The sequence below is a fragment of the Ziziphus jujuba genome, chromosome 12, assembly GCF_031755915.1.
Source record: "Ziziphus jujuba cultivar Dongzao chromosome 12, ASM3175591v1".
In the NCBI taxonomy this organism is placed as follows: Eukaryota; Viridiplantae; Streptophyta; class Magnoliopsida; order Rosales; family Rhamnaceae; genus Ziziphus; species Ziziphus jujuba.
This window is the reverse complement of record NC_083390.1, coordinates 5,156,912-5,181,164: the sequence shown is the minus strand read 5'-3', so window position 1 is coordinate 5,181,164 and position 24,253 is coordinate 5,156,912. Positions and strand designations below refer to the sequence as shown.

General features: G+C 32.5%; 4 protein-coding genes across 9 annotated transcripts; 2 read left to right on the top strand and 2 right to left on the bottom strand.

Moving 5' to 3' along the window:
• The first annotated feature begins 3,422 nt into the window (after positions 1–3,422).
• On the top strand, positions 3,423–7,282 carry LOC107428456 (E3 ubiquitin-protein ligase RGLG5). 3 transcript variants are annotated; one of them, XM_016038985.4, is made up of 12 exons: positions 3,423–3,977; positions 4,657–4,741; positions 4,849–4,989; positions 5,098–5,211; positions 5,325–5,422; positions 5,600–5,679; positions 5,782–5,887; positions 5,975–6,102; positions 6,232–6,418; positions 6,547–6,603; positions 6,724–6,916; positions 7,043–7,282. In XM_016038985.4, exons 1-11 carry the CDS (start codon positions 3,738–3,740, stop codon positions 6,802–6,804), a joined length of 1,317 nt encoding a protein of 438 aa, XP_015894471.2. In that variant the 5' UTR covers positions 3,423–3,737; the 3' UTR covers positions 6,805–6,916; positions 7,043–7,282. The 3 variants fall into 3 exon arrangements, with proteins under 3 accessions (XP_015894471.2, XP_015894472.2, XP_015894470.2); XM_016038986.4 differs by having other exon boundaries at positions 3,441–3,977; positions 6,235–6,418; XM_016038984.4 differs by having other exon boundaries at positions 3,484–3,977; positions 6,229–6,418.
• A 76-nt stretch (positions 7,283–7,358) lies between these two features.
• On the bottom strand, positions 7,359–14,652 carry LOC107428527 (mRNA export factor GLE1). Of its 4 annotated transcripts, none has more exons than XM_016039077.4 (16): positions 14,452–14,652; positions 12,895–13,009; positions 12,445–12,612; positions 12,180–12,338; positions 11,731–11,851; positions 11,293–11,441; positions 10,694–10,865; positions 10,059–10,266; positions 9,663–9,775; positions 9,450–9,520; positions 9,219–9,300; positions 8,649–8,723; positions 8,441–8,524; positions 8,175–8,306; positions 7,907–8,029; positions 7,359–7,819 (listed from the first exon to the last, which is right to left on the bottom strand). In XM_016039077.4, coding segments are annotated over exons 2-16 (1,935 nt in total). In that variant the 5' UTR covers positions 12,897–13,009; positions 14,452–14,652; the 3' UTR covers positions 7,359–7,543. The 4 variants fall into 4 exon arrangements, with proteins under 4 accessions (XP_015894563.3, XP_048318173.2, XP_015894562.3 ...); XM_048462216.2 differs by having other exon boundaries at positions 12,895–12,997; XM_016039076.4 differs by lacking the exon at positions 14,452–14,652 and adding an exon at positions 13,495–13,653.
• A 2,278-nt stretch (positions 14,653–16,930) lies between these two features.
• On the top strand, positions 16,931–19,929 carry LOC107428448 (glycosyl hydrolase 5 family protein). The gene is made up of 4 exons (XM_016038976.4): positions 16,931–17,479; positions 17,950–18,197; positions 18,368–18,888; positions 18,995–19,929. The coding sequence occupies exons 1-4, from the start codon at positions 17,057–17,059 to the stop codon at positions 19,573–19,575; spliced, it is 1,773 nt and encodes a 590-aa protein (XP_015894462.3). The 5' UTR covers positions 16,931–17,056; the 3' UTR covers positions 19,576–19,929.
• Positions 19,930–21,293: 1,364 nt separating this feature from the next.
• Positions 21,294–23,208, bottom strand: LOC107428435 (cytochrome P450 86B1). Its single transcript, XM_016038966.4, has one exon. The coding sequence runs from the start codon at positions 22,963–22,965 to the stop codon at positions 21,400–21,402; it is 1,566 nt and encodes a 521-aa protein (XP_015894452.3). The 5' UTR covers positions 22,966–23,208; the 3' UTR covers positions 21,294–21,399.
• Between the last annotated feature and the right edge of the window lie 1,045 nt (positions 23,209–24,253).

Genomic DNA, 24,253 nt, shown 5'->3' with positions numbered 1-24,253 from the left:
TTGTATATTGACGTACCAAATTTGTTACATTTTTTTAGCTGAAACCAAATTTGTTACTTTTGACTTTACAAATTGCTTAAAATAAATTTAGGGTCAACTGGGAACAAATTGGAGGGAAATTTAGGAAGGTTTTGTAATTTTCCAATGTCGCCGGTGTATAGGCCTACCAATAATTTCAGTTTGGTACTGTTACATAGAAGGAAGGTGGTTTAGTTAATTAATGAAAATACCACTGCCAATTTGGGGGGCAAAAAATACAATTGCCTTTGACATTATAATCGTTATGGCCGAATACAAAAAATATTACACACGTCAAATATATAACAACCATTTTTTTATTTTTTATTTTTGTAGAGAATATAAAGCAATGTAAATCTAATGATCTATAATCTTGTACAATTTCAAAATAAAACATAGATTTTCTCCATTTTGCTTAGTGTTTAAGCATTAGAAAATAAGTTGACTTTTCACAACAAAATTAAGGTTAATCTCCTCATGATCTGAGACAAAAGTAGTAAACGTTCATCTAAAATATATATTAAAAGTTTATAAAATTTGAACTGTATTCAAGTGGTTTTCTAATAAAATGTATCTTTACGCAACACCCAGCTTACATAATATATGTTTAAGCTCTCGACAATGGCCGACTATAAATTTTGTTTACTATTGAACAATGAAATATAGTTTTGAAAGCTATGAAAGGTATAAATTGTTGTATTTAACTAATGATTATTTTGACCAAATAGGTTAGCTTTAGTAGTAGAATATTTCTATTTGTATCTATAAAAATTCTATTTGTATCTATGAAAGCATGAGTTCGAATTATACAAGAAATAGAAAAAATTGATAATTTGTATTTAGATAATTTATTCCAAAAAAAAAAAAAAACAAATGATTATTTTTTTTTTTTTAAAATCCATATAAATGAACTTAAAATTTAAAAGTACGATTGATTTGCTACAATTTTGGATCAACCTAGATAAAAATGGAAAATTTAGATATGTTAACAAGAAAGACACCAATAAGTAGATAAAAAGAAAAATTTAGGTTGGTAAATAATAGAAAACCATTTAATTTATTTAATTCCATATAAAAACAGCTATATAAAGAAAATAGTAACAATTTATTAAACGAATACTTTGAAAACATAATGAATATGATACACATTTTTTGAAGGCCAAAAAAGAAAAGGACACTGTTTATATAATATGTAATTTTTTTTGAAAAAAAATTTGGAGCCCTAGAAAAATCTTGCAAAATAACTTCTAAATTTTAAAAAAAAATGAAAAGGAAAAAAAAAAAAATGTCTTTGTACTTTCATTTGTGATGAAAAAAGAAAGGGAAAGGAGAAAGAAGAGTGACAGACGGACATATGTATAAATATATGTATGATATGTTTAGCAGCTGCAAAGCCAGACAGAGGTTTGCGAAAAACGTGTCGACTTCCCACAGACCGTGAGAAAAGCTTAAACGCTAATTAAGCCACAATCAAATTTTGGATTAAAATTTAAACCCCCTTTAGCGGTAAGAAAAATATATTAAATTGTTGGATTAAACCAAAAAGCTAACACAAAACGATAATATCAATCCCTAACATTGACAGCAAATTTGTACAGAATCAAACATTGACTTGACTATTATATTTCCAATAACGTGGACCACGGATGCGGCTTGACCTTAAACCCTATTAATCTCTCATCCAAATCTTACGAAACCCAAATAAATAATGATAAGGAAAAATTCGTCAAGACATAGCTGCTAAATATATGTAAACAACATAGGAAATTGTATCGAACATTACATTTGTCAAACCCCAGTATTGAAATAAGAAATATATATATATATATATATATATATATCATTTCCAGCTAATACTCAAGCCGCGATATACCCTTGACACCCAAGTATAGTTGTGAATTCAACTTATTCTCTATTTTTATTTTAGATTAGAAAATTAATATTAAACTTCTCTGAAAAATATCAAAATTAATGGGATTTTATTTTTATTTTTTAAAAAAATTAAATTTACATGTGTTTGGATGATTTTTACAAGAAAAAATTGTGAATCCTGTAAAAAACTAAATTTAGAAAACTAAATTGTAATATGTGGAAAAATATACTTAAAAATGCATCATTAAAAAGAAGTGTCAGTTTTAAATTTTTTAAAAAATTAGTTTTGTATATTTTATTAAAAACAATTTTTTTTAATTTTAAAACACAAATTAATTAATTATTTGCAAATCTAAAATGTTTAGATATTAATCAAATACTCTAAAAACTAATTTATAGAATATGAATTCTTTGGAAATTAATTTTCTAAAATTTAATTTTTGAGATTTTTTTCAAAAATTAATTCCTCTTTAAATTTCAATACTTCGTGAAGGATAGAGTTTTCTGTTTTTATTTTGCTGGCTTTTTTTTTTTTTTAAATTATTCTTTTATTTTTCATATTTCGGGTGTGAAAATACTTGCTAAAGCGTTGTTTGATCGTTAAACTTTGGTTTATCATCATGTGAGTGGCTAATACTCAATTAAAGTCAATAATTTTGTTTAGGTTGATATAATGATCCACTTTCTGGGTTCCTCTCCCAAACTATATATATATATATATATATTTGGTAAAAAACACTAAACTATATATGTATATATATATCTCTTGTATGACCTAATATATTTTAACCTCTATCATCCAATAAATAGAAATAAATATATTTTCACCTAGTCTACTTTAGAAAAAAATTTATATATGAATTTAGAAAAAAATTTATATATGAATATAAAATATAATTATCACGTCTAGATATTTTAAGTTAAAAAAATTAAAAAATATGGTAAATAATTTACATAACTATCGTGATTTTATAAAATCAGAATATTTAAATTATCATTTATTTTTGTTGGATGTTCTCTGTAATATTAAAAAAAGATAAAGAAAAAATCTCAGTACGTGGTAGATTACCATTAGCATGAACGTAAGCGTATGTTTAATTGAAATTGAAATGGAACGCAGAAAAGAAGAGTTGTAGTTGACTAATCTTTGCCCGATTAATTTCCTAGAAAGAAAGGTTTCATACGCCTTCCTCGAAGTTTGCCTTTAAGGGTCTTATAAATTATAAATTTTATATTTGAACTAATTATACTTATATAAGACTCTGAAATATATTATATAGAATTGATATTTATTTTCAACATGTTAAATCTTCCAGAAGTAAGAAACTTAAAACTCTATTACTTCTCCTCCGCGACTTTCATTGCAATGCTATGATTGTAACAGTTTTTTTTTTTTTTTTTTTTTTTTGGGTAAATTTCGATAGTGAAACGTTTACTTCATGGCTAGGATTCCAATGGTCGGCATCATTTGAATCAGTCACCCAATTAGCCGCCTTTTTAAATATTCTTCGTCATTGACTCTTTCCATTCATATCAAAACATGGGGATTTTCCACCATGCTTCATTTTTGCAATTGGGACACTTCATTGCACAATATATAATTAATTATGTGTATATATATATATATATATATTTTTTTTTTTTTTTTCATTGTCAAAAGAAAGTTTTTGCACCTTCACGTTCCTGTTGCACCTTCACGTTTCTGTTTTCTGGCAAATAGAAAGCTTTATTGTTGGCTATATAAGCTTCTGGGTACATATATATATATATTTATATATATATTCTGTGTTAAAAGATTGATATACCTTGCTGAAATTTGAAAACGGTTTTGGTATATTTCATTGCTGATGGGGAGTAAACATTCGAAAATTTTGAGTCGGAGACAGTTTTCAGACTATGGATCAGCTTCTTCTTCATGGGATCAATATGGATATCCTCAATCACCTTACCCTCAACAAAGCCCCTATTACAGTTCCACTCCTCAACATCAATATGCACCTTCACCATCTTTTGGTATTGGGAATCCACAGAAGAATTTGGACAGGAGATACTCAAGGATAGCTGATAATTACCGTTCTTTGGATGAGGTTAGCTTCTATTTATTATCTTTATGATTTTCTCTCTGCATAAGAACAAGTTCTTCTATTATTATTATTATTATTATCTTTTATGAAACATACAATTCAATCCTGTATAGAGAAAGAAACAGGTAATGAAAACTTATAGCCTTTAAGGTGATGATGAAAGTCTTGCAAGTAAATGAGTGTTCTCCAACAAATGGTGCCCAATTATACAAGTTATATGATGAAGGTGCATCTATCTTTATGGATTAGACAAGTTTATAATTTTGATGGCCGAGCTGATCGTGACAGCAACTTCTAGCTGCCATTCATAGTTTCCTGCTTGACTTTGGCTTTTATGATGATTTTGAAGACCGCGATAAACTTAGGAAGATCTTAATAAAGTGCCTTGGATTCAAATTAAGCTTCCAAGACATGGAGAAAAAAGTTCAAAAAGCTACTGGAACTATTATTCTACCTGATTAAGTCCTCATGCTTCTCCTCTGTCACCAGCGCTGTCGATGTTAAATAGCTATACAGATTTCGTCTTTGAAACATTAAATTCCAGTTGGTTTCATGACTTAGAATCATTTCTATAAATACATTCTTGAGAATTTGTTTATGTCAAGTCTTCAAAGTAAGTTGATTGTGGTACGCAAAGTTCAAAAATATTGTGTTAGTAAATGTTACTTTTGTTTGACAACAGGTTACATCTGCTCTTGCACAAGCTGGCCTTGAGTCTTCTAATTTGATTGTTGGTGTTGATTTCACAAAGAGCAACGAGTGGACAGGTTCGATCTTATTTCGATGCTCTAAAGTTCTTTAGTTTCCACATGACTTAAAACATTTGAAGTGTGATATAAATGCTTAAATATCATTTTCCCTCCTCATAAATCAGGTTCCAGGTCATTTAAACGAAGAAGTTTACACCATATAGGAAATGTTCAAAACCCTTACGAGCAAGCAATATCGATAATTGGTAGAACATTATCTACTTTTGATGAGGACAACTTAATTCCTTGCTTTGGATTTGGAGATGGTAATTCCATAAGAGAGCATTCTCTACCTACTCTACCAATATGTTTTTAACACTTGGAAACAATATTTGGACCCTGGAGATGATAATTTTCTTTCTTGTATCTTTTAGCATCAACACATGACCAAGATGTCTTCAGCTTCTATCCAGATGAGAGATTCTGTAATGGATTTGAGGAAGTTCTTACACGATACAGAGGAATTGTTCCTAACCTTAAACTATCAGGTGCTAATTCTGTTTTTTAAGATTATCCAATAAATGTTAAATGGTATTGTCTATGCATTAGCTGCTGCTTTCTTGAGCTATGTTTTAGACATTTTTCCCGCTTCTTATGGCAGGACCTACGTCTTTTGCACCTATTATTGAGATGGCTATGACGATTGTTGAGCAGAGCGGTGGCCAATATCATGTTTTGCTGATAATTGCAGATGGGCAGGTACATTGTCTGAAAATTTTGGTTGTTATGCAATGTGAGTTTCAAATTTGTTTCGCTTAATTAGCTTTGGCCTTCAGTATCAAAACACATTTTCCTCCTTGGGACTGTGTTTCCACCATTTGTTGTATCCTGTTTTAAGGATTTTGGCCTTACAAAAATTTTGCCTTGCTGCCTTAGGTTACAAGAAGTGTTGATACACAGCAAGGCCATCTCAGCCCACAAGAACAGAAAACAATTGATGCAATTGTAAAAGCAAGGTAGACCATTCACAATCTCTTGCCTTAAGAAAGCAAGCCTGCAGTTTTTTATTCTTCTCAACCTTCTTACAACTAAATTTCCATATGCTTATATAATTGCAGTGAGTACCCTCTGTCTATAATTTTAGTTGGGGTAGGAGATGGACCTTTCGATACCATGAAGGAATTCGATGACAATATCCCTGAGCGAGCGTTTGACAATTTCCAAGTAAGCAGTGGTAGTCATTTAGTTGAAAATTTCCAATTTGTAACAGCACTTCTTTCATGGCTTCTAATTCGTGCTTTTTGCATGTAGTTTGTGAATTTTACGGAGATCATGTCAAAGAATGTGGATCCATTTAGAAAGGAAACAGAATTTTCTCTTGCAGCTTTGATGGAAATACCTTCTCAATATAAAGCAACCATAGAGCTTGGTCTATTGGGGTAACAACTGAATCTGAACTCTTCAACTTTCCTCTGTTTCTTTTTCTTTTTCCTTTTTTTCCTTTTTTTTTTCCTCACTACATTTATATAATAAAAACTCACTTCCATATGATTGTCCCTTTCAAGAAGCAGTCGACAGACGGGGAATGCACCAGATAGAATTCCTCTTCCCCCACCAATTTATGATATAGTTCCTTCACATAGCTCCACAAGACCTTACCACTCAACCAGTTTTCAGCAGAGTGCACCTCCTTATACTGCATATGATCCTGGAGTCAGGACAAGTCCGTCGACAAGCTCTTTTTATGATAACCAGGTACTCAATTTATGCAACACATCAAGTTGGATGCTTTGTTTGAGTTGATTTTACTTTGATCAAACACATTCCCTTTTACCGTTATCAGCACCCTTTTATTCAGTCTGTTGTCTGTTTTTTTTATTCAGGTTTGCCCTATTTGTCTGACCAATCCAAAAGACTTGGCCTTTGGTTGTGGGCATCAGGTAAACCATTTTTGCAACAATGCTATGCTTTCAAACTTATCATGATCTTGAGATTTACAAGGATAATATTTAATATAATTGGTTTTCTTATATTCTTATTTTCTCTTTTGTTTGTGGCAGACATGTTTTGATTGTGGAGAAGCACTTGAATTATGCCCCATATGCAGGAGCTCAATCCATACTAGAATAAAGCTATACTAATAAACTTTCTGCGCATCTTTGATAACTGAGATTGATCTCTTCACTTAATACTGCTAGTATATTTGCTTGGTGAAAGCCGCATCATATGTTCACTTTATCAGGTCACATAAAGGTATAGAGCAAAGAGGGCGTTAGGATGTGTAAACTATATAATATTTATATTTTTCCGTTGAAAATATAGAGCAGTTTTTAAGATAAGATCTCTTTATTAAGAATTGGACGGTTCTTGGATGTGCAGGGATGGTCTATCTCGGTGGATGCGCTTCTTGATCCAAGACAATTATACACACAGTGATTTTTTCAAATGAATTCTTAGTGAACATGGATGTGGAAGGCCTTAAACGGAGCAACATACATGGTGCTTTTGCTGACAGAACCATATTAGATTTGATTGTTTATATAGTTTTGATTGTTGATATTCATTTTTATTCAATTTTGTTTGACACTTTTATTTATTTGTATATATTCAAATTTTTTATGTCTTTGATTTTAGTGTAAAAACCATGTTTATGACAGGTTTTGCTTTCAGAATTATCTCAAGAAAAAGGCCAAAATAATAATAATAAATAAATAAATAAATGTACTTCTTCCTTTTTGATAACATATAACAATTACATATATGTTTATTACCAAAAATAAAAAATAAAAATTGTTGGCATCTTGCTGTAACAGCAGAACACCCCCCCCAAAAAAAAAAAAAAAAAAAAAAAAAAAAAAAAGGAAATTATTCCAAAGTAAATCAGTAGTAGTAATCTCTGCTCTGTTGGTAACCATATGACTGCCGATCCTCGATCTTGGGCACCATAATACTAGATAGCAAAGAGGCTTCCAAGCTTCTTCCCTCTGGCTCCTTAAGGAACTGCTTGTCTTCTATGTAGAACTGAATCTCCGCAATAACCTTGTTCATTGTTGAATCTTCACGTGCTTTAAGTACATTTAGAAAGTGGTCAGAGATAATGTTAAGCATCTTCATGAACTGAGATTTGTATTTTCTGAAGAGACCAAACCCTGCCGTCTGTTCAAACATTCAGAATATCAAATTAAAGCAGGATTTGTTACAGTTTTTTATGAAGCACATTTGAGTTTTGTTTTTTCAACTTACACGGAGGAATGCACTAAGTGCAACAGCAGTGAATTTATTGGCGGGGAGGGTGTTTAAGAACCTTGCAAGCCATGCCCAGCCTTCTTTCAGGCCATGTAAATTTTGGACACCGCCTACTTCTGTCTACCAAAACAAATATTCTAGGTCAGTTTGCTTTGTCTAGATGCAGTTATTGTTATAGCACCCTTATCAGCCAACCTAGGTTGTTTTAACTACAATTTACAACACTCCTAGAAAAGGTTACACGCTGGAAGATCAAGTGACCAACCTGAACCAGTGCCCCATATAATTTCATGTAAGCTTCTATCCGTTTCAAATAATCATCAATATTCTCAATTTTTCCTTCATCTTCTCGGAATCCAATAGTTTTGTAATATGCATCTTTTGATTCAAATGCTGACTGCAGCAGCAAATAAAATATTAAGAGATGCACAATGGTAATATTTTCTTTTACACAACATTACTGAAATGATTACGCTAGGAAAGAAAGTATCCAAAATCAATCAAGGATAGCATAAAATGATAACAAGTCACCTGTGAGTACACTATGTGCTTTGGAACTGTATAGATGCAAGCTTTATGAAACTCAGCAAGAATTAGATCCATTGCAAGTGGAATCTGACTCCATTTGGAAGAAAAAAAGAAAATAAAAAATCATCAGCAACATCTGTTTGACTGTTCCAGTTTCTCAAATATGTCAACCATTTTTGTTATAAACCGAAATGTAAGAAAACAAGAGAACCTGTGAAGTAACAAGAACAATGACATAGGCACAAGCAAATGCAGCACTACCAGGGCTTTCACCATGGGAAACAACCTGTAATGTCAAAACTAAAAATATTTTAGGAATCTACTCAGCAAAGCATAGCAGCTTCAAAGAAAAACTACAAGGCCATCAATGGGATGACTGGTGAAAACTCAACCAATAGTATAATTGGCCCCATTTTAGTTTCTGGACCACCACATCCCCCAGGCAGTACATCATACAAGTTTTTTTCTTTTCTTTCTTTCTTTCTTTTTTTTTTTTTTACCCGCATGAACTGATATTCCATTTTATAGTTAATTCTAATTTCCAACTTTATCCCAAGTTTCACTATTCAGATATGTACATCAGCAAAAACAAAAATGGAGTATCCAAATATATTCTTCAAGTTTGCCTTCGCATACTGAAGAACCTTCTGGATTTCCTCCCACATGACTCTTTAAATGTCTGTACAACATGTACATCCAAAGTTTTCCATCCATTATCTTAATATTCAAATAAGTAAAATAAATCATGGTATTTAGAGCACATCATAACAATTGAACCTACCTTCTTAGCAAACACTGCAACGCTAATAGACTTAGGAAATTCAGGACTATTGAGAATCTTGACAAGTTCCGTTGCTTTCCCCCTACAAAAGGAAAATTAAGAGTAATTGCATCAACTGAAAGAAAACTAGTCAAGTTAAAATAATTGAGATCATATTTTTTGCACTGAGATATGTGAATTGGAAAAGGCCACATTTCAATCGCATAACCTGATGGGTGGCACTCATCTTACCAGACCACATCTCTTGTTCCTGTAATTTGCCGTATCAATTTTGAAATATTCCTCTCATGGCGGCTCAAATCCTAACAAACGACATGATTTTGACAAATTACAATCAGCTGTTCACTGTATATAAAAAGACACAGAGTAACAACAGGCACAATTTATTTATATGTTGAAACAGTATCCAAAATTTTACAAGATTATAAATTCCTAGTGAACAACCTTATTTGGATTCAACCTCAATGTCTGGTTTCCTTCGTCTAACTCTTTACATTTCTTAAGTCTCTCCTGCTCCAGCTTTAGAGCACTTTCTGCAGCTTTAACTATGCTATTACCTATCATGAAATTGGCCGTTCAAGCATTAGATAAGAGAAAAATATCTTGAAACAAAAAACTAAGGAAATATCTTGAAACAAAAAACTAGGGAACACCTACAAGAATCAATCATTTGATGTTTAGTTGAAAACTGAATTTTTACTAACGTTAAACAAAATAAAATATGCAAATCCAAGAAAGGGGAATGGAAGGAAAAAAGAGGACAGGAATAGTTGAACATGTAAGAGAGGAACATAATTTCTTTCACACTAACAGGAACAGGTTGTTTCTTTTGCTCATTACCTGCTGATGGTGACTTTTTTGTTTTTTCATATCCAGATATGTTAGATTTAGCATCTTCAGTTCCTAAATTAGAAATTGTCCGGGTTTCTGAAGATGTTTCCTGTGCCACTGCATCAGCAGCCCTATTTGAGGCTTCAGCAGCTTCCTTTTCTGCTCTTTTCTGAGCTTCCAAAGCAGCTCTTTTTGCTTCTTCTGCTCTGAGTTTGGCCTGCATCCAAAATTTTTTTATATCTAGTGAAGTATGAAATGATCCAGAACTTGATTATATATGACAGGGCTATTACAAGTATTCACAAATCTATTATGTGTATTGGACAGAAGGATTGCTACAGAATTAGCAAAGGGAGGTTCGATCAACATTGAAAGACGCTCAACCCTGACCTTCTGGTATAAAAGCTAGATTAGATGTCAAGCAGTACATGAGGTAAATAAAAACATGAATGCTCCAAAAGTATTAAACAAATATGGTTAATAGAAGGCCAATTGCTTCTAAGAGAAGAAAATATATAAAACACCTCTCCAATGGATAAGAAAAAGGATACCTATATCAATAATATGAACAGTAATGGTTTACAAAAATCATATGTAGACATTTACCAGCAAAATATCAAAGAACAGAGGGACAGTCCACAAACCTCAGCTTCTGCCTTAGCTTTTTCTTGGCGAAGTTTTTCTTCTTGGAGAGCCTTCTCTCTTCTTTTGGCCTCCTCATAAGCTGCATCACTTCTTATTTTCCTCTCTTCTATTTGTGATTTGCGTTCGTGGTCGCGTTGGATAGCAGTCAAGTGATTATCAAGAGCCTCTGCACTGCAAGTAGTTATAATAAAACCAAGAAATTAAATAGGGTTAAAAGTGATTCTGGGACTGTCAATTTATTTAACCAGTAAAAATATGATTGAAGAGAAGACAGAAAGCATGAGTAATTACAGCATAAGGCATTTTAGTAATATAAGCTTATTTCTTCACTTATTACAGACAAAAAAATGGCAGCTCAGAACCAATGTACATAATTTTAAGTATCATATTTACAATCATCATTAAAACACAAACTGTTAGAGAAAAGGACAACAATCTCACACACACACACACACACACACACACACACACACACACACGTACATACATACATACATATAATATATATATATATATTCATATGCCAGTAACACATTTTGGAAAATACAACTTAAAAAATGATGATTGCCCTGTAACGAAGTGGAAGATTCAATCTCACATCTTGCGTTGATACTGAGTGTCGAGTTTTCTTTCAGATTCCCGTCTTGCTTCTCTGTACTTCTCAATTCGATTAAGTGCAGAATTGTACTTTTGATTCTCATTCAGTAGATCTGTTTCCAGTGCAGAAATTTTGTTTCTAATCTCATCCTGCAAATGAAGTTAATTACTAATTTCATACATCAAGAAGAAAAGAATGCAGAAAAAAGTTTTTGCACACATGCACACACACACATACACATGCATGAAACCATAGATAGTTGCAGTACAAGTAGTAGCAGCAGTAATCATAATAGATCTAAGGATTCAGAAGTGATATACTGGTCATATTTTAAAAGGCAGGGTACCCAAGAAAACAGTATCATGAAATATTCTAAAATAATATGATATAACGAGACCACAAAATGTAAAACACATCACTAGGCATATAGCTACACACCTTTACTCGAAGCTCATGTTCAAGGGTTAGCTCAAACAAAGCTCCTTCAACTAATCCAACTTCCTCCATCAAATACGGTTGGACTTCCAGAGATAATTCACCATCAGAATCATCACTTTCACTGAATCAAAGAAATAATGAAAATGCCATGTTTGTAGCGTTAATAGCAAAAAGAATCAACTAATTACAGAGCAAAGCCATTTGGGTAAAGTTTTCAACAAAAGGAAAGGAGCAAAAGTAACAATCATAGTCCCAAAGTAAATATTTCACATCCAAGTAATTTAGAAAATCATTGGTTCAATAGTGTCTATGCCCTTTAATTAGCTAAATGGTCAAGTTCACCCAATGTGTAAAGGCTGGGATAACAAACTATAGATTTAAAGTATAATACAAATTAATTAGGCAAAAACACTATGCAAAAGCCAATAAGAGGTTAGTTAATTGAGTACCTTAGATCAAGTTCATCAAAATTGAACCGATTGACAGCTACATAATTTTTATCTTGAACCTCCTCCTCTTCACTTTCAATGCCATCCATCTCATCCTCCGAGATACGCATCACAAAAGGACTAGAACTTCTTCCCAAGGTCTTCCCATTAGAGAAATTTCTATACAGAGATCCAATGAAAAAGCTCAGGAACAAATGATACCTCCATATCTAGCAGCAAGCTCAATCTCTCACACACACACATAACATGGCACAAGCACACTTACCTAGATTTTTCTTTAGTAAATGGCACTGGAATCTTGGAAGAGCTACTGAGCTTAGCTTCTAAAGCGTTAAGCTCTGATACAAGAGCATCAAAGCTCCAATCTGGATCAGGGTCAACTCCAATTCCACCAATATTTCGGGGGCAAGGAAGCTCCAAATTAACAATTCCCCTAAACACATAAAACCCACAAAATTAGTATAACCCAAACAAAAGCCTCCATGTAGTCTTCCTATAAATAGTATAAAGCAATCCAAAGAACAGAACAATGACGTGACTGGAAATTAAACAATCTGTCAATATGATTTGCAATCAGCAGTGCATCAAATTCTCAATTTCAATTATTATGAAACAATCCCCCAGCAAACCATGCAAAACAAAATTATATTCAAAATCAGTAAGATAAACTTATAATTTATGAAAAGCTTAACAAATTAATAAAAATAGAACTCACATTGTTTAAAATTCCAACTGCCAGCTTTTGCTAGAACTTTGGAATACAGATATTTCTCTGAATCTTTCTTGAAACCAGCACCACTTGATGGACGTATGAAACCCTAAACTTCAAACTGTCAAAACCCATGTAAGTTATAGACCACAGTATCAAATAAAACATATTACATTTCCTATCCAAACCCACATGATTAAATTAAGAACTTTACATATATAAAAGTAAATTTAATTTGCCTAGAATATTAAAGATAAAAATCTAATAAATTTCAATTATATAATGTTATTTTGAAGGAAAGAAATCTCTTTTAGATGATTTGCTACACCATATTGTCTTCGTGACTTGTAAAAATTATTTCTTTTTATGTTTAAAATGCTTTACACTCAATACAAACAGTCATTCACGAAGTAAGAGCCCGAAAGAGAAGAACCTAAACCCAAAACAGCCATAATATTACATTGAATCAAAGAAAGTATCCTAGGGAAAAAAAAAAAAACCCTTCAATCAAATAGGAGAGAAAAAAACAAAACAAAACAAAAAAGGAATAAAAAAAAAGTTTGGAGGAAATTCAAGAGGGAAAAAGAGAAATGAGAGAGGAGTTACTGAGAAAGAGTGCAAAGAGTTCTGCAATTCTTCGAGAGAAAGACAGAGGGAGGTTTTGTGAGTTTCAAAGGGCAGTGGCGGGATCGTATGAGAAAGATGAAGATGACTTGGTACAATTTCTAAAACCTGCGTAAATGTCAAGCTTTTTTTTTTTTTTTTTTTTAATTTTAATAAATTATTTAAATACCAACTTTCCATTTTTTCTATTTTTCCGAATTTGTGGATATAAACAGAAATGTTCTAGTTTTCTATATGAGTTGAATTCGTATTCTCGTATCATATGCATAAATAAAAATGCTTTACTATCCAAATTAACCAACTTCATCTCGTAAATGTCAAGCTTAACGTTAATTTTTTTTATCTAAAAATTAATACTTTAGCCATTTTATCTTAAAAAAATTAATTTTTGAAATGATTTCTATCATTTTACGAGACAATTTAAATTTCCTAAGTAAGTGTTTTGTAATACAATAAATTTTTTAAAAAATATATGTAAAAAAAAATAAAACAAGTTCGCGTATTAATACAAATATAAATCACCACACTTATTAAAAAAAAAAAAAAGTAAAAGGTAATTAATTGCAAACGAAGTTAATCCCCAATTTCTTGGCTTCTTCCAGTTTTTCTTGAAACCAAACAAAATGTAAGCAAGGGAAATATAAAAGGAGAGAGAAAAGGCAGAGACACGGAATAATATCCGTGAGCGGTGAGAATAGGAAGCATAAGAGAGGGTTCAGTCAAGAGAGTCGGATGCTTGGCATTCTCATTCTTATAAATCCAATTCTTGCTTCATACCTATTCGATTAAAAAACACACTTCCAAAAGTCGAAATCCCCAAGAAAATTCAAAATTATCGAAATCATGCATAATTAACCAAAAAAAAAAAAAAAAAAAAGAAAGGCCAATAAACCCTAAAATTTCAATAATTTTCAAACTTGGTAAGGGCAAAGAATGTACCAGATATATATCAGACAAGAATTTGGTAAAAGGGATTTAGATGGGGAAGTTATGGTTTGGTTTTGTTTTGCAACGCATAGAGAGAATTGTTTAAACTTCTTCCTTTTTCCTCCATTGATATACTTGCTGGTTTTTCAACCTGCTATTGCTGCTTGTCTCTTCCTTGTCATTGAGATGAACACGCAAAACGCAAACCCAAAAAAAAAAAAAAAAAAACAAAAAAAATTAAGATCACGTTTCGTTGAAAAAGTTGGTATTACTAAGAATTAAATATTAATAATTTTTGAAAATAAAAAATAAAATAGAATAGTTATTTTTATTTTTTAATTTAATAATATTAATACTAATAATGGAATATAACATTGAATACAAATTTACTGTTTGATTTCATACAACTTATATAATGTTTAACTTAAATTTTTTTTTTTAATTTTAAGAATATTATTAATTTTTTTTATATTTCAAAAAATTATCATTTCTTCTTCAATCATTTCATTCACACTTTCTAAAATAATATTATTTATATTTTAAATCGTTAGTTATAATTTTCAATTTTACAAAATTAATTAATCCAAAAACAGGAGTTCAAATGTAACATTCCCTTAAACCATACATATATATGTATACACACACACGCGCGCACATGAAAATAAATTGACTTTAAATAAAACATACATAAATAAGTATATATAAATATAATTACAAACATGAAAATAAATTGTTTTATTAACTTAAAATGAATATTTTATCAAAAAAATTGCGGTAGATATTGAAAAGAAAAAGTCCAATTAAGATTAAAGTTTTTTTTTTTTGGATGAAAAATTAAGGTTTAAATTAAAATTACATTTGGGCTTAAGTCTTGTGTTTCTTAATTAAAATTTGGGCTTGAATTTTACATATGTGAATCTCTATGGAGGGCTGCTATATACACAACTCAAATATACATTCCCAGTGCATTTTCATCTAGATTAATAAGAAAAAAAAAAAAAAAAACCTTCAACTCTTTTATTTTTATTTTTCATTCCTCTTGGTTTTATTTCTCGTGTAGAAGGCTAGCAGTTGAAATACTATTTTGCCCCTCACTACTCACTAGAGCTTTCATTCAAATAGTAATTTGCTCAAAATTTTAAGGGTACACTTAGCTGGAAGAACCAGTTACCAGTCCCCTTTCATTGGCGGTCGTCCGCCGTCAGGGTTGTCGGAGACCGACGCTGCATCTTAAGAGAGTTCGCCACATGAGGTACGGATCAAACCTTAGGAAAAAATAAATTAATTAATTAATTAAATATTAAAAAAATAAAAGGGCTTCTAGTAATTTTACATAAAATATGTATCATGTTCATGTAGTGGAAAAAGATATTTGAGTAGTGTAAATAGCAGCACCCCTAGACATCTTAAATTTGGGCTTCTGAACTTTTTATAAGGAAGCTTGGTTTTCATAGGTCTATTCCTTCAATTGGGCTTCGGCTTGCTGTATCCACAACCGGCTTTGCTGAGATAGAGGCCCACATGTAAAAGCCCCATAATTGATTGTAAAATAATTTTTTTTTTTTAAATAATAGTAATGAAACAGAGAAAAAAAAAAAAAATGGAAGGTAGGAGGAGAAATTAAGAAAGAGAGCCAAATTTTATTAAAATCCAAAAAGGACCCAAAAAAAAAAATAATTTTGATTTGCATAAAGGAAAGACAAAATACAAAAACATATTGGCAAAAGCAGTAATATTTGCATTGCCTTGCAAGCCTGCCAAGGCCTGAAAAAATGATCCAAACAAGGCAACAAACATGACGTCTCTTGCTCCAAAAGCAAAGGAGGAGGTCTGGATTTTCTACTGCTACCATGAGCGACTGACCACGTATTACATGTTACTTGGCGTGTGTTTCCAACAAATGACCAAAAAACAAGCCTCATTTTCTTCATCTCTCATTTCTTGTCATCAAACACTTACATCCCAATCTAATTTCTACAGCTACCCCCACTGTCTCAAAAACCATCATTATTAATGCATGTAAATACCCATATTGGATTTTTATTTTGAAGATCAAACCAATAATTTTAAACTAATGATTGTTGTAATATGGATTGTATTAAACAAGTGGAGCTATCATCATTGGTGAAAAGATGCAGATTTTTAGCACGTATCTGTTAAAGTTTGCGTGCAGAAAATTAAACGTATAGGAAATACCTAACTTGCCTAAGCCTAATAAAGAAAGAAATCTTAACCTAACACTTGGTACAATTTTCTGTGACTTGGACTTGAAATACCCCTGTGCATAGTTTGTTAAGACTTGTTTATCATAATAGATTACGATGTGTGAGGTCTGGACAGCAACGTAATTTTATTCTAGAATTGCTGAAAGTTCTATTTTTGGAATTATTAGTTTTATCATTACCCCTAAATAAGGAACGGCTGCTAAAAAAATTATAAAATAATAATCATAGTAAAAGATAAGTGTAATGTTAGATTATAATTATTTATGATATATTTTTATTTTTTAAAATGAAAGTCTTCCTAATTAAGAGCGAAACAAGCATATAAGGACTTGGTCGTTCTTTATCTTCCTTCAAGACCACCATTGAATTCAGAAGAGAAACTCCAAAAAGAAATGGAAAGGGTCTTCTTCTTGTCCTGTCTCTCACTTTTCTCTGTGATTGCAGTCTTGCCCATCATCATGATATCCCATACCCAGCCAGTATTAGCTCTGCCACTATACACAAACTCTCGGTGGATTGTGGACGAAGGTGGGCAGAGAGTGAAATTGGCATGCCTGAATTGGGTTTCGCATCTTGAAGCCGTGGTTGCAGAAGGGCTTAGCAAACAACCTCTGGATACCATCTCCAAGCGGATTGTTTCAATGGGTTTCAACTGTGTTAGGCTCACTTGGCCTCTCTTCTTGACCACCAACGATTCACTTGCTTCTATCACTGTTAGGCAATCTTTCCAAAGCCTTGGTCTTCTCGAATCAATTGCTGGTATTCAGGCCAACAACCCCTCCATCATTGACCTTCCTATCATAAATGCTTACCAGGTAACTCCAACATTTTTCATATGAAATATATGAAGGCAAAAGTAAAAAAAGAAAAAAGGGGAATTTTTTAGGAGTTGGTATTCTTTGATTTGTTTATTTATTTTGTCTTTTTCAATTATTGCAGTTTCAGATTATTAAACTTTTCTGTTTCTTGAGGTGATAAAACAATGCTTTTTTTCTATGTAGTTATGCAAGCATTGAGTAAATTTATACGAATTTTAGTCAATCACGGCAGCAATAACCAATAAATGAAGAAAACTAGGGAGGGTATCTACCAAGTTGTCAAATTACAAATAAGTTTTATCTGTCATGGGTGTACACTCTACGCTACCATTTTGTAATGATAAATTTTTTTCAAGTTTCTTTTTTTCCCATTGTTTTCAATTCTAAAAGACTGAAAATTTGGGTAATCAAGGGACTAAACAACCCCATGTTATTGACTTTTTTAAGTAATGTCTGATTGATTTCAGGCTGTGGTGTCTAACCTTAGAGATAACAATGTGATGGTCATACTGGATAATCATATAAGCAACCCCGGTTGGTGTTGCAGCAACTTTGATGGCAATGGCTTTTTTGGTGACCAATATTTTAAACCAGACCTCTGGATCAAGGGCCTTACTCGGATGGCCACATTGTTCAATGGTGTGACCAATGTGGTTGGTATGAGCTTGAGGAATGAACTCCGAGGCTCCAAACAGAATGTCAAGGATTGGTACAGGTACCTGCTGACCAAAATACTAATATAACCATGCAGCCCATATTAGATGGTGTACTAAACAAAGAGATTTGGACCATGCTTTGTGATATTTGCTTGGTAAATTTTTGTAAAAACAAATCTAGAATCAAATCAAGAAACAATCTTAGACCATATTATATTTGTGCTAATAGGTATATGCAGAGAGGAGCTGAGGCAGTGCACTCAGCAAACCCAGATGTTCTTGTCATTCTTTCTGGCCTGAATTATGACAAAGACTTCTCATTCCTGAAAAATAGTCCAGTGAACCTCACATTTTCCGGAAAACTGGTATTTGAGGTTCACTGGTATGGATTTTCGGATGGGAAAGCATGGGAGACCGGGAACCCAAATCAAGTCTGTGGTAGAGTGGTGGATAACATGATGAGGGTATCAGGATTCTTGCTGGGGCAAGGATGGCCATTGTTTGTGAGTGAGTTTGGGGTGGATCAAAGAGGAACCAATGTGAATGACAACAGGTATTTGAGCTGCTTCTTGGCTACAGCAGCTGAACTTGACTTGGATTGGGCATTGTGGACACTGGTTGGGAGTTATTATTTCAGGCAGGGTGTTATTGGAATGAATGAGTATTATGGGGTGTTGAATTGGAATTGGTGTGAGACCAGGAATTCTAGCTTCTTGCAAAGGATCTCTGCCATTCAATCTCCTTTTCAAGGTATACAAATTCTATGTTCTCAGTATTTTACTGCTTTTCCAAATTCTCTTTTTATTAGTCACAGATGTTAGAAAACAAAGTAATAACATTGAAAGAATATTTTCAGGACCAGGAATAGCACAAAGACGTCCATACAAAATCATTTTCCATCCATTGACAGGTCTCTGTGTCCTAAGAAAATCACTTCTTGATCCATTAAAGTTGGGTCCATGCTCCGAGGCTGAAGCCTGGAAATACACACCACAGAAGACTTTAACGGTGAAAGGAACATATTTCTGCCTACAAGCAGATGAAGTGGGAAAACCAGCACAACTTGGTATAATTTGCACTGAATCCAATTCAAAATGGGAAATCATCTCAGATTCCAAGTTGCACATCTCATCGAAGACCAGCAGTGGCGACGTTGTTTGCCTAGACGTAGACTCTAACAATGTCATTGTCACAAACACCTGCAAATGCTTGAGCAGGGAAAACATGTGTGACCCTGGAAGCCAATGGTTCAAACTCGTTGACAGTACTAGAAGTTTACATGCACCAAAATCCAATGTTAAAATAAACTCTATCTTGGATTTGCCTGGTAAAGAGTTCATGTGGAAGTTTTTGAAATCCAGCCTGTCAAGAACTTCTTACATAAAGCAAGCACGACCATCGAGTCACAAACTGAGAAACCCAAGAAGCAAAATATAACCTCAAGCTTCTCAACTATGTTTCACAGAAATCCTAAATCTTCTGGAAGGGAGAAAAAAAAATTATGGAAAATGTTATTAAGTACATAGACATAAGGTTGGCAGTTCAATAACTCTGTCAGTTTGTTGAAGCTGATTACTTCTATTACAATTATTCGGCTACGTAAATGTAAAACAGTTAAAAGATTATGTAACATGTATATTATTTCCTTATTGGGAAAAAAAAAAACAAAAAAAAAAACAAAAACAAAAACAAAAAGAAAGAAAGAAAGAAGGCATGACAGGGGTTTATTTATTTAGATTCTTTGTAGAACAATAAACAAAATTAATGTTATAAAGTATTATTATAACTAAAGCTCGTTGGTATTTGAAGAAAATAAGTACACATATATCCTATGCGTAATATGTAATAAAAAAAGGATGGTTTCTCATGATTCATACACGAAATTAACCATTGACAAATCGTACTATCATCGATCACATTTAATATTCCAATGAAGCAAACCCTTTTCTTCGTCATTGGTGAAATCAGCAGCCGTCAACAAACAGAATGTCATTTTCAATCCATCAAGGTTGGCTTTTGAATTTGCTTACGTCCAATTAAAATCCCCTATAAATATATAAACAAGTATGACAGTTCAAGCTCTTGTTGTTTCCCAATAATAGCCATACATCCCATTCCCAAGTCCCAACCACCCAAAAGAAACATTTAATGAAATTGCATTAACAATATTTTTCATACCCCATATATATTATATAATAATTCTCACATGCATGAAGTTCCGAATCGATTTTGTTTGAAATAGTGGTAAAGAAGAAGATTTTTTCAGAAAGACAATTAGATGCAATAAACGACGATTTTTTTGAAAATAATCGTTTTTACCACTGTCCCAAACGAAATTCGTCCAGAGTTTCCCAGTAGGAGAGACTATATATATATATATATATTTGATATATTTGTATCAACATTATTTCTCATACCCCATATGTAATAATATTCTTTTGGATCGATTTTGATGCTTTGTCCACGTCTCATTGCTTGTTAAGACTTAAGAGTATTATTTCCTCACCAAAATGAATAAATTGCCACTTGTTAAATATATTACGAAACAGCTTAGTCATTGGGGATAGATTACTACCCATTCAACATGGAAAAATGCTATCTATTACTATTGTGAATGATTATGTATCTATATATCAAATAACAATTTAAATGGTAATTTAAAAAATTTATTTTTAAGGTTTAGGATAAAATAATAACATTAAATATTTCAATTAAAGTTTACCATATAAAATAGTAATTTTCAATAATGATGACAAATAGAGGACTCTTCAACATGGCATAGGAAATTAGAATTTAACATTTATAATAATAGCATGCCACTATATATAGTAATATTATATAGAGTAGCGAAGTTCATGATGTGCTGGATTTCAATAGTCTATTGCCATGATAAATTGCATTTTTTTTTTCCCACATGAATTCGAAGTTTATTGTCCCCAATAGACTACTGGAGTCTAGGATATCCTAAGCTATTTTCCTCAATAAAATAAAATTTTCATTATATATATTGTGATATTATTATAGGACACAACCATGTATAAAATTTTCATCCATATTATAGTGGACGCGTCAGATTAACAATAAAAGGATTTGTTGTTGTTATTTAAGTCACATATTATAAAAGCATTTGTTGTTGTTATTCAAGTCACATATTTTATTTTTAAGCAAACATATTCTACAGAGTTAATCAATAAAGTATGCCACTTTAATATTATTAATTCTCAAAGCAAACGAAGATACAAATATGTATAGGATACTATACTATGTGGTTGAGTTCATGGCCACCAACCTAGGCTTGAGATTCACCACCAAACCATTCTTCAGGTAGAGTGTAGTTGTCAACTTTGGAACCACCTCATGACTGTTCACAACCTCAAATTGATACCTCTGCAATATTGAAGCTGACACCATTTTCATCTGCATGTAAGCAAATGTCTTTCCCACACAAAGCCTCGGACCTCCATTGAAAACTGCATATTTAAATTGGTTTTGACTTGAAAACTGTCCATTTTCAATCCACCTTTCAGGCTTGAACTCCAAGCAATCTTTTCCCCATATCGATTCCATTCGAGCCATCGAAAAAATGCAGTAGAGAACTCGAGCACCCTTTTTCACCACAGAACCATCAGGAAAAACATCATCTTCTATAACTTCTTTCATGTCAATTGGAACTGGTGGGTACAGCCTTAGTGACTCTGAAATTGCAGCTTGAAGATACACCATTTTCTTTAGTTCTTCTAGTGTAAACACTTCTTCTTCGTTGTCATCGCTGCGACAACGAAGAACTTCATTGATCTCCATGAGGATTTTTCTTTCAACCTCTGGATTTTTCTGAACCAGCCAGAAAAACCATGCCAGTCCAACCGAGCTAGTGTCACGCCCTGCTAGAATCAAACTTATGCAGAAATCTCTCAGAAACTTATCCGAAAAGCAATCATTCTGTTCAATTTCAATAAGCCTTGATAAAAGATCAGATCGACCATTTAAGTTTCCATGCTTGTCCAATTCATTTCTTCGATCTCTCACCGTCTTTCCAGCAAAATCATTTGTGACTGCAATCGCATCTTTGAGCCGCTTTTCGTATCCTAATCCGAAAAGCTTCATTGGTTTCCACACAAAAGGTGGAACGAGGAATCTGATGAGAGTCAATTCAGCTGCTTCTTCAAAAGCTTTAGCAAATGGAACTTGAGGTAGATTGAGTCCCAAGCAACCAGGATCTACACCAAGAGCAGCGGTGCAAATGTTGTCGAAAGTGAAACGGAGAAGCATTTCTTGCAGATCAAGCTTCTCCCCTGACTCAGCCACCACGTCAAGCAACTTGATGAGCTTGTTCTGCACCAAATCTTCCATAGTTTTAAGTGAGTGTTTGACAAACCTGTTGGAATGCATCTCTATTGTTGCTAATCTCCTCTGTTCTTTCCACAATTGGCTGTCCGCATTAAAAATGCCATCTCCAAGCAAATCATGAAATCTATCCCTGAAATATTTACCTTTAGGGAAGTTTTCGAATCTTGTTTTGAGCATATATTCGATGTTGGAAGGATCAACGGTTAGGATTCCATGGGCATTTCCCATCCACATTCCTCTGTAGGGAAAAGTACCTCCAGCTCTGATGAAGGCCATGGTGACCCAATCATAGATGTGATTGACATGGAAGAATATGGAAGGTATGATCCCCATCACTGGCCACAGCATTGGGCATGATCTGTTTGTCACTCTTTGAAGCAAACAGCTAAAGAGGAATAGTCCCAACAGGGCAAAAACCATGTCACAGAAACAAAGGTATTCATACAGTACCTGGTTTAGTAGTGAAATGAAAACAAGCATATTTCTAATTCTTTCTCTTTTTTCTGATATATATTTTGTATAATTTGAAAAAGAGCATATTTGTACATGAAGCTTTATGCATTATATATTAATGCGTGGTGAAGCATGAATGATATGCAAGTACTGATGGTAATTCATGAGTGAGATATGCCTGGTTTACTATATATAGCAACATTGAAGCAAAAGTTTGATAGTATTAAAGGAATTAATGAAGGTACACCAGTTTCTTTGACCGACATTGAAGAGGGGTAGATCGGAGATGATGGTTATAACTTCTTGATAAATTAATATATCCAAACTTAGCTCTATCTCCATTTTTTTCAACCGACTATATGCGTATATATTTATTATTAACATGTTAATCATGATATCATCTGTGGGACCCTGGTTATAGAAAATCATTTGATTTTAAAGGGTTCATGATAAATACAAATCTAGCTATAGCTAGCAAAAACAGAACATATTTAGGCCTCATATGGTCATCTAGTTGAAAAACTTTTATATGCATAGTATTAGGTGAATAATGTGCTGAAAATCACTTGCAATCGAAAACTGAACGATTATTTTCTAAGTCTCCCCCACATTAATATTAAACTTTTTGGTTTGTGTTGCATATGATTATATTATTCGGTTTATATTGTATATAAGTATTAACCGTTAGATAACATGACATAACCTACATGCAATGTGATACTTCTTCATCAAGCTTTTTGTATAGGTTGGTCTGATGTTTTGAACATTTTCAATTGGGAATTGTGCTCTTGCATTTAACAATAGAAGATGGTTTAATCTTTAAACTTTAATTACTAATAAATTAATTTAAAAGGTATCTTGTTTAAACGAATAAAGTGACAAATAGAAAAAGGATGATTTTGTTCGGAAAAATAACGGCAAAAATCAATGAATTTATATTTAATTCCGATGCCTTTTCTTGTTAATCATTTGTCTTTGACATGATATGATCCTGGTATAAGAGAAACAGTAGAAAAGAAGATTGAAGATAACCAACAAAAAGTCTATATCAATCTAACAAAATCTCTTTTATCAATAAGCTAGTGGATTAAAGAGACAAAAAAAGTTTGACATAAAATAAATAATAATAATAAGAATAGTCAAATAATTTGGTTCTCTGCAGTACTCAAAGCCACAAGCCTTAATTTGAAATTTGTTTAGCCTTACATGAACTATATATATGTAAAATAAGGATTTCCCTTTTTTTTTTTTTTTTTAAATAACAAAATGCAAGGATACAATATTGTAATTTGAACTTAGTAATTTTTCTCCAAAA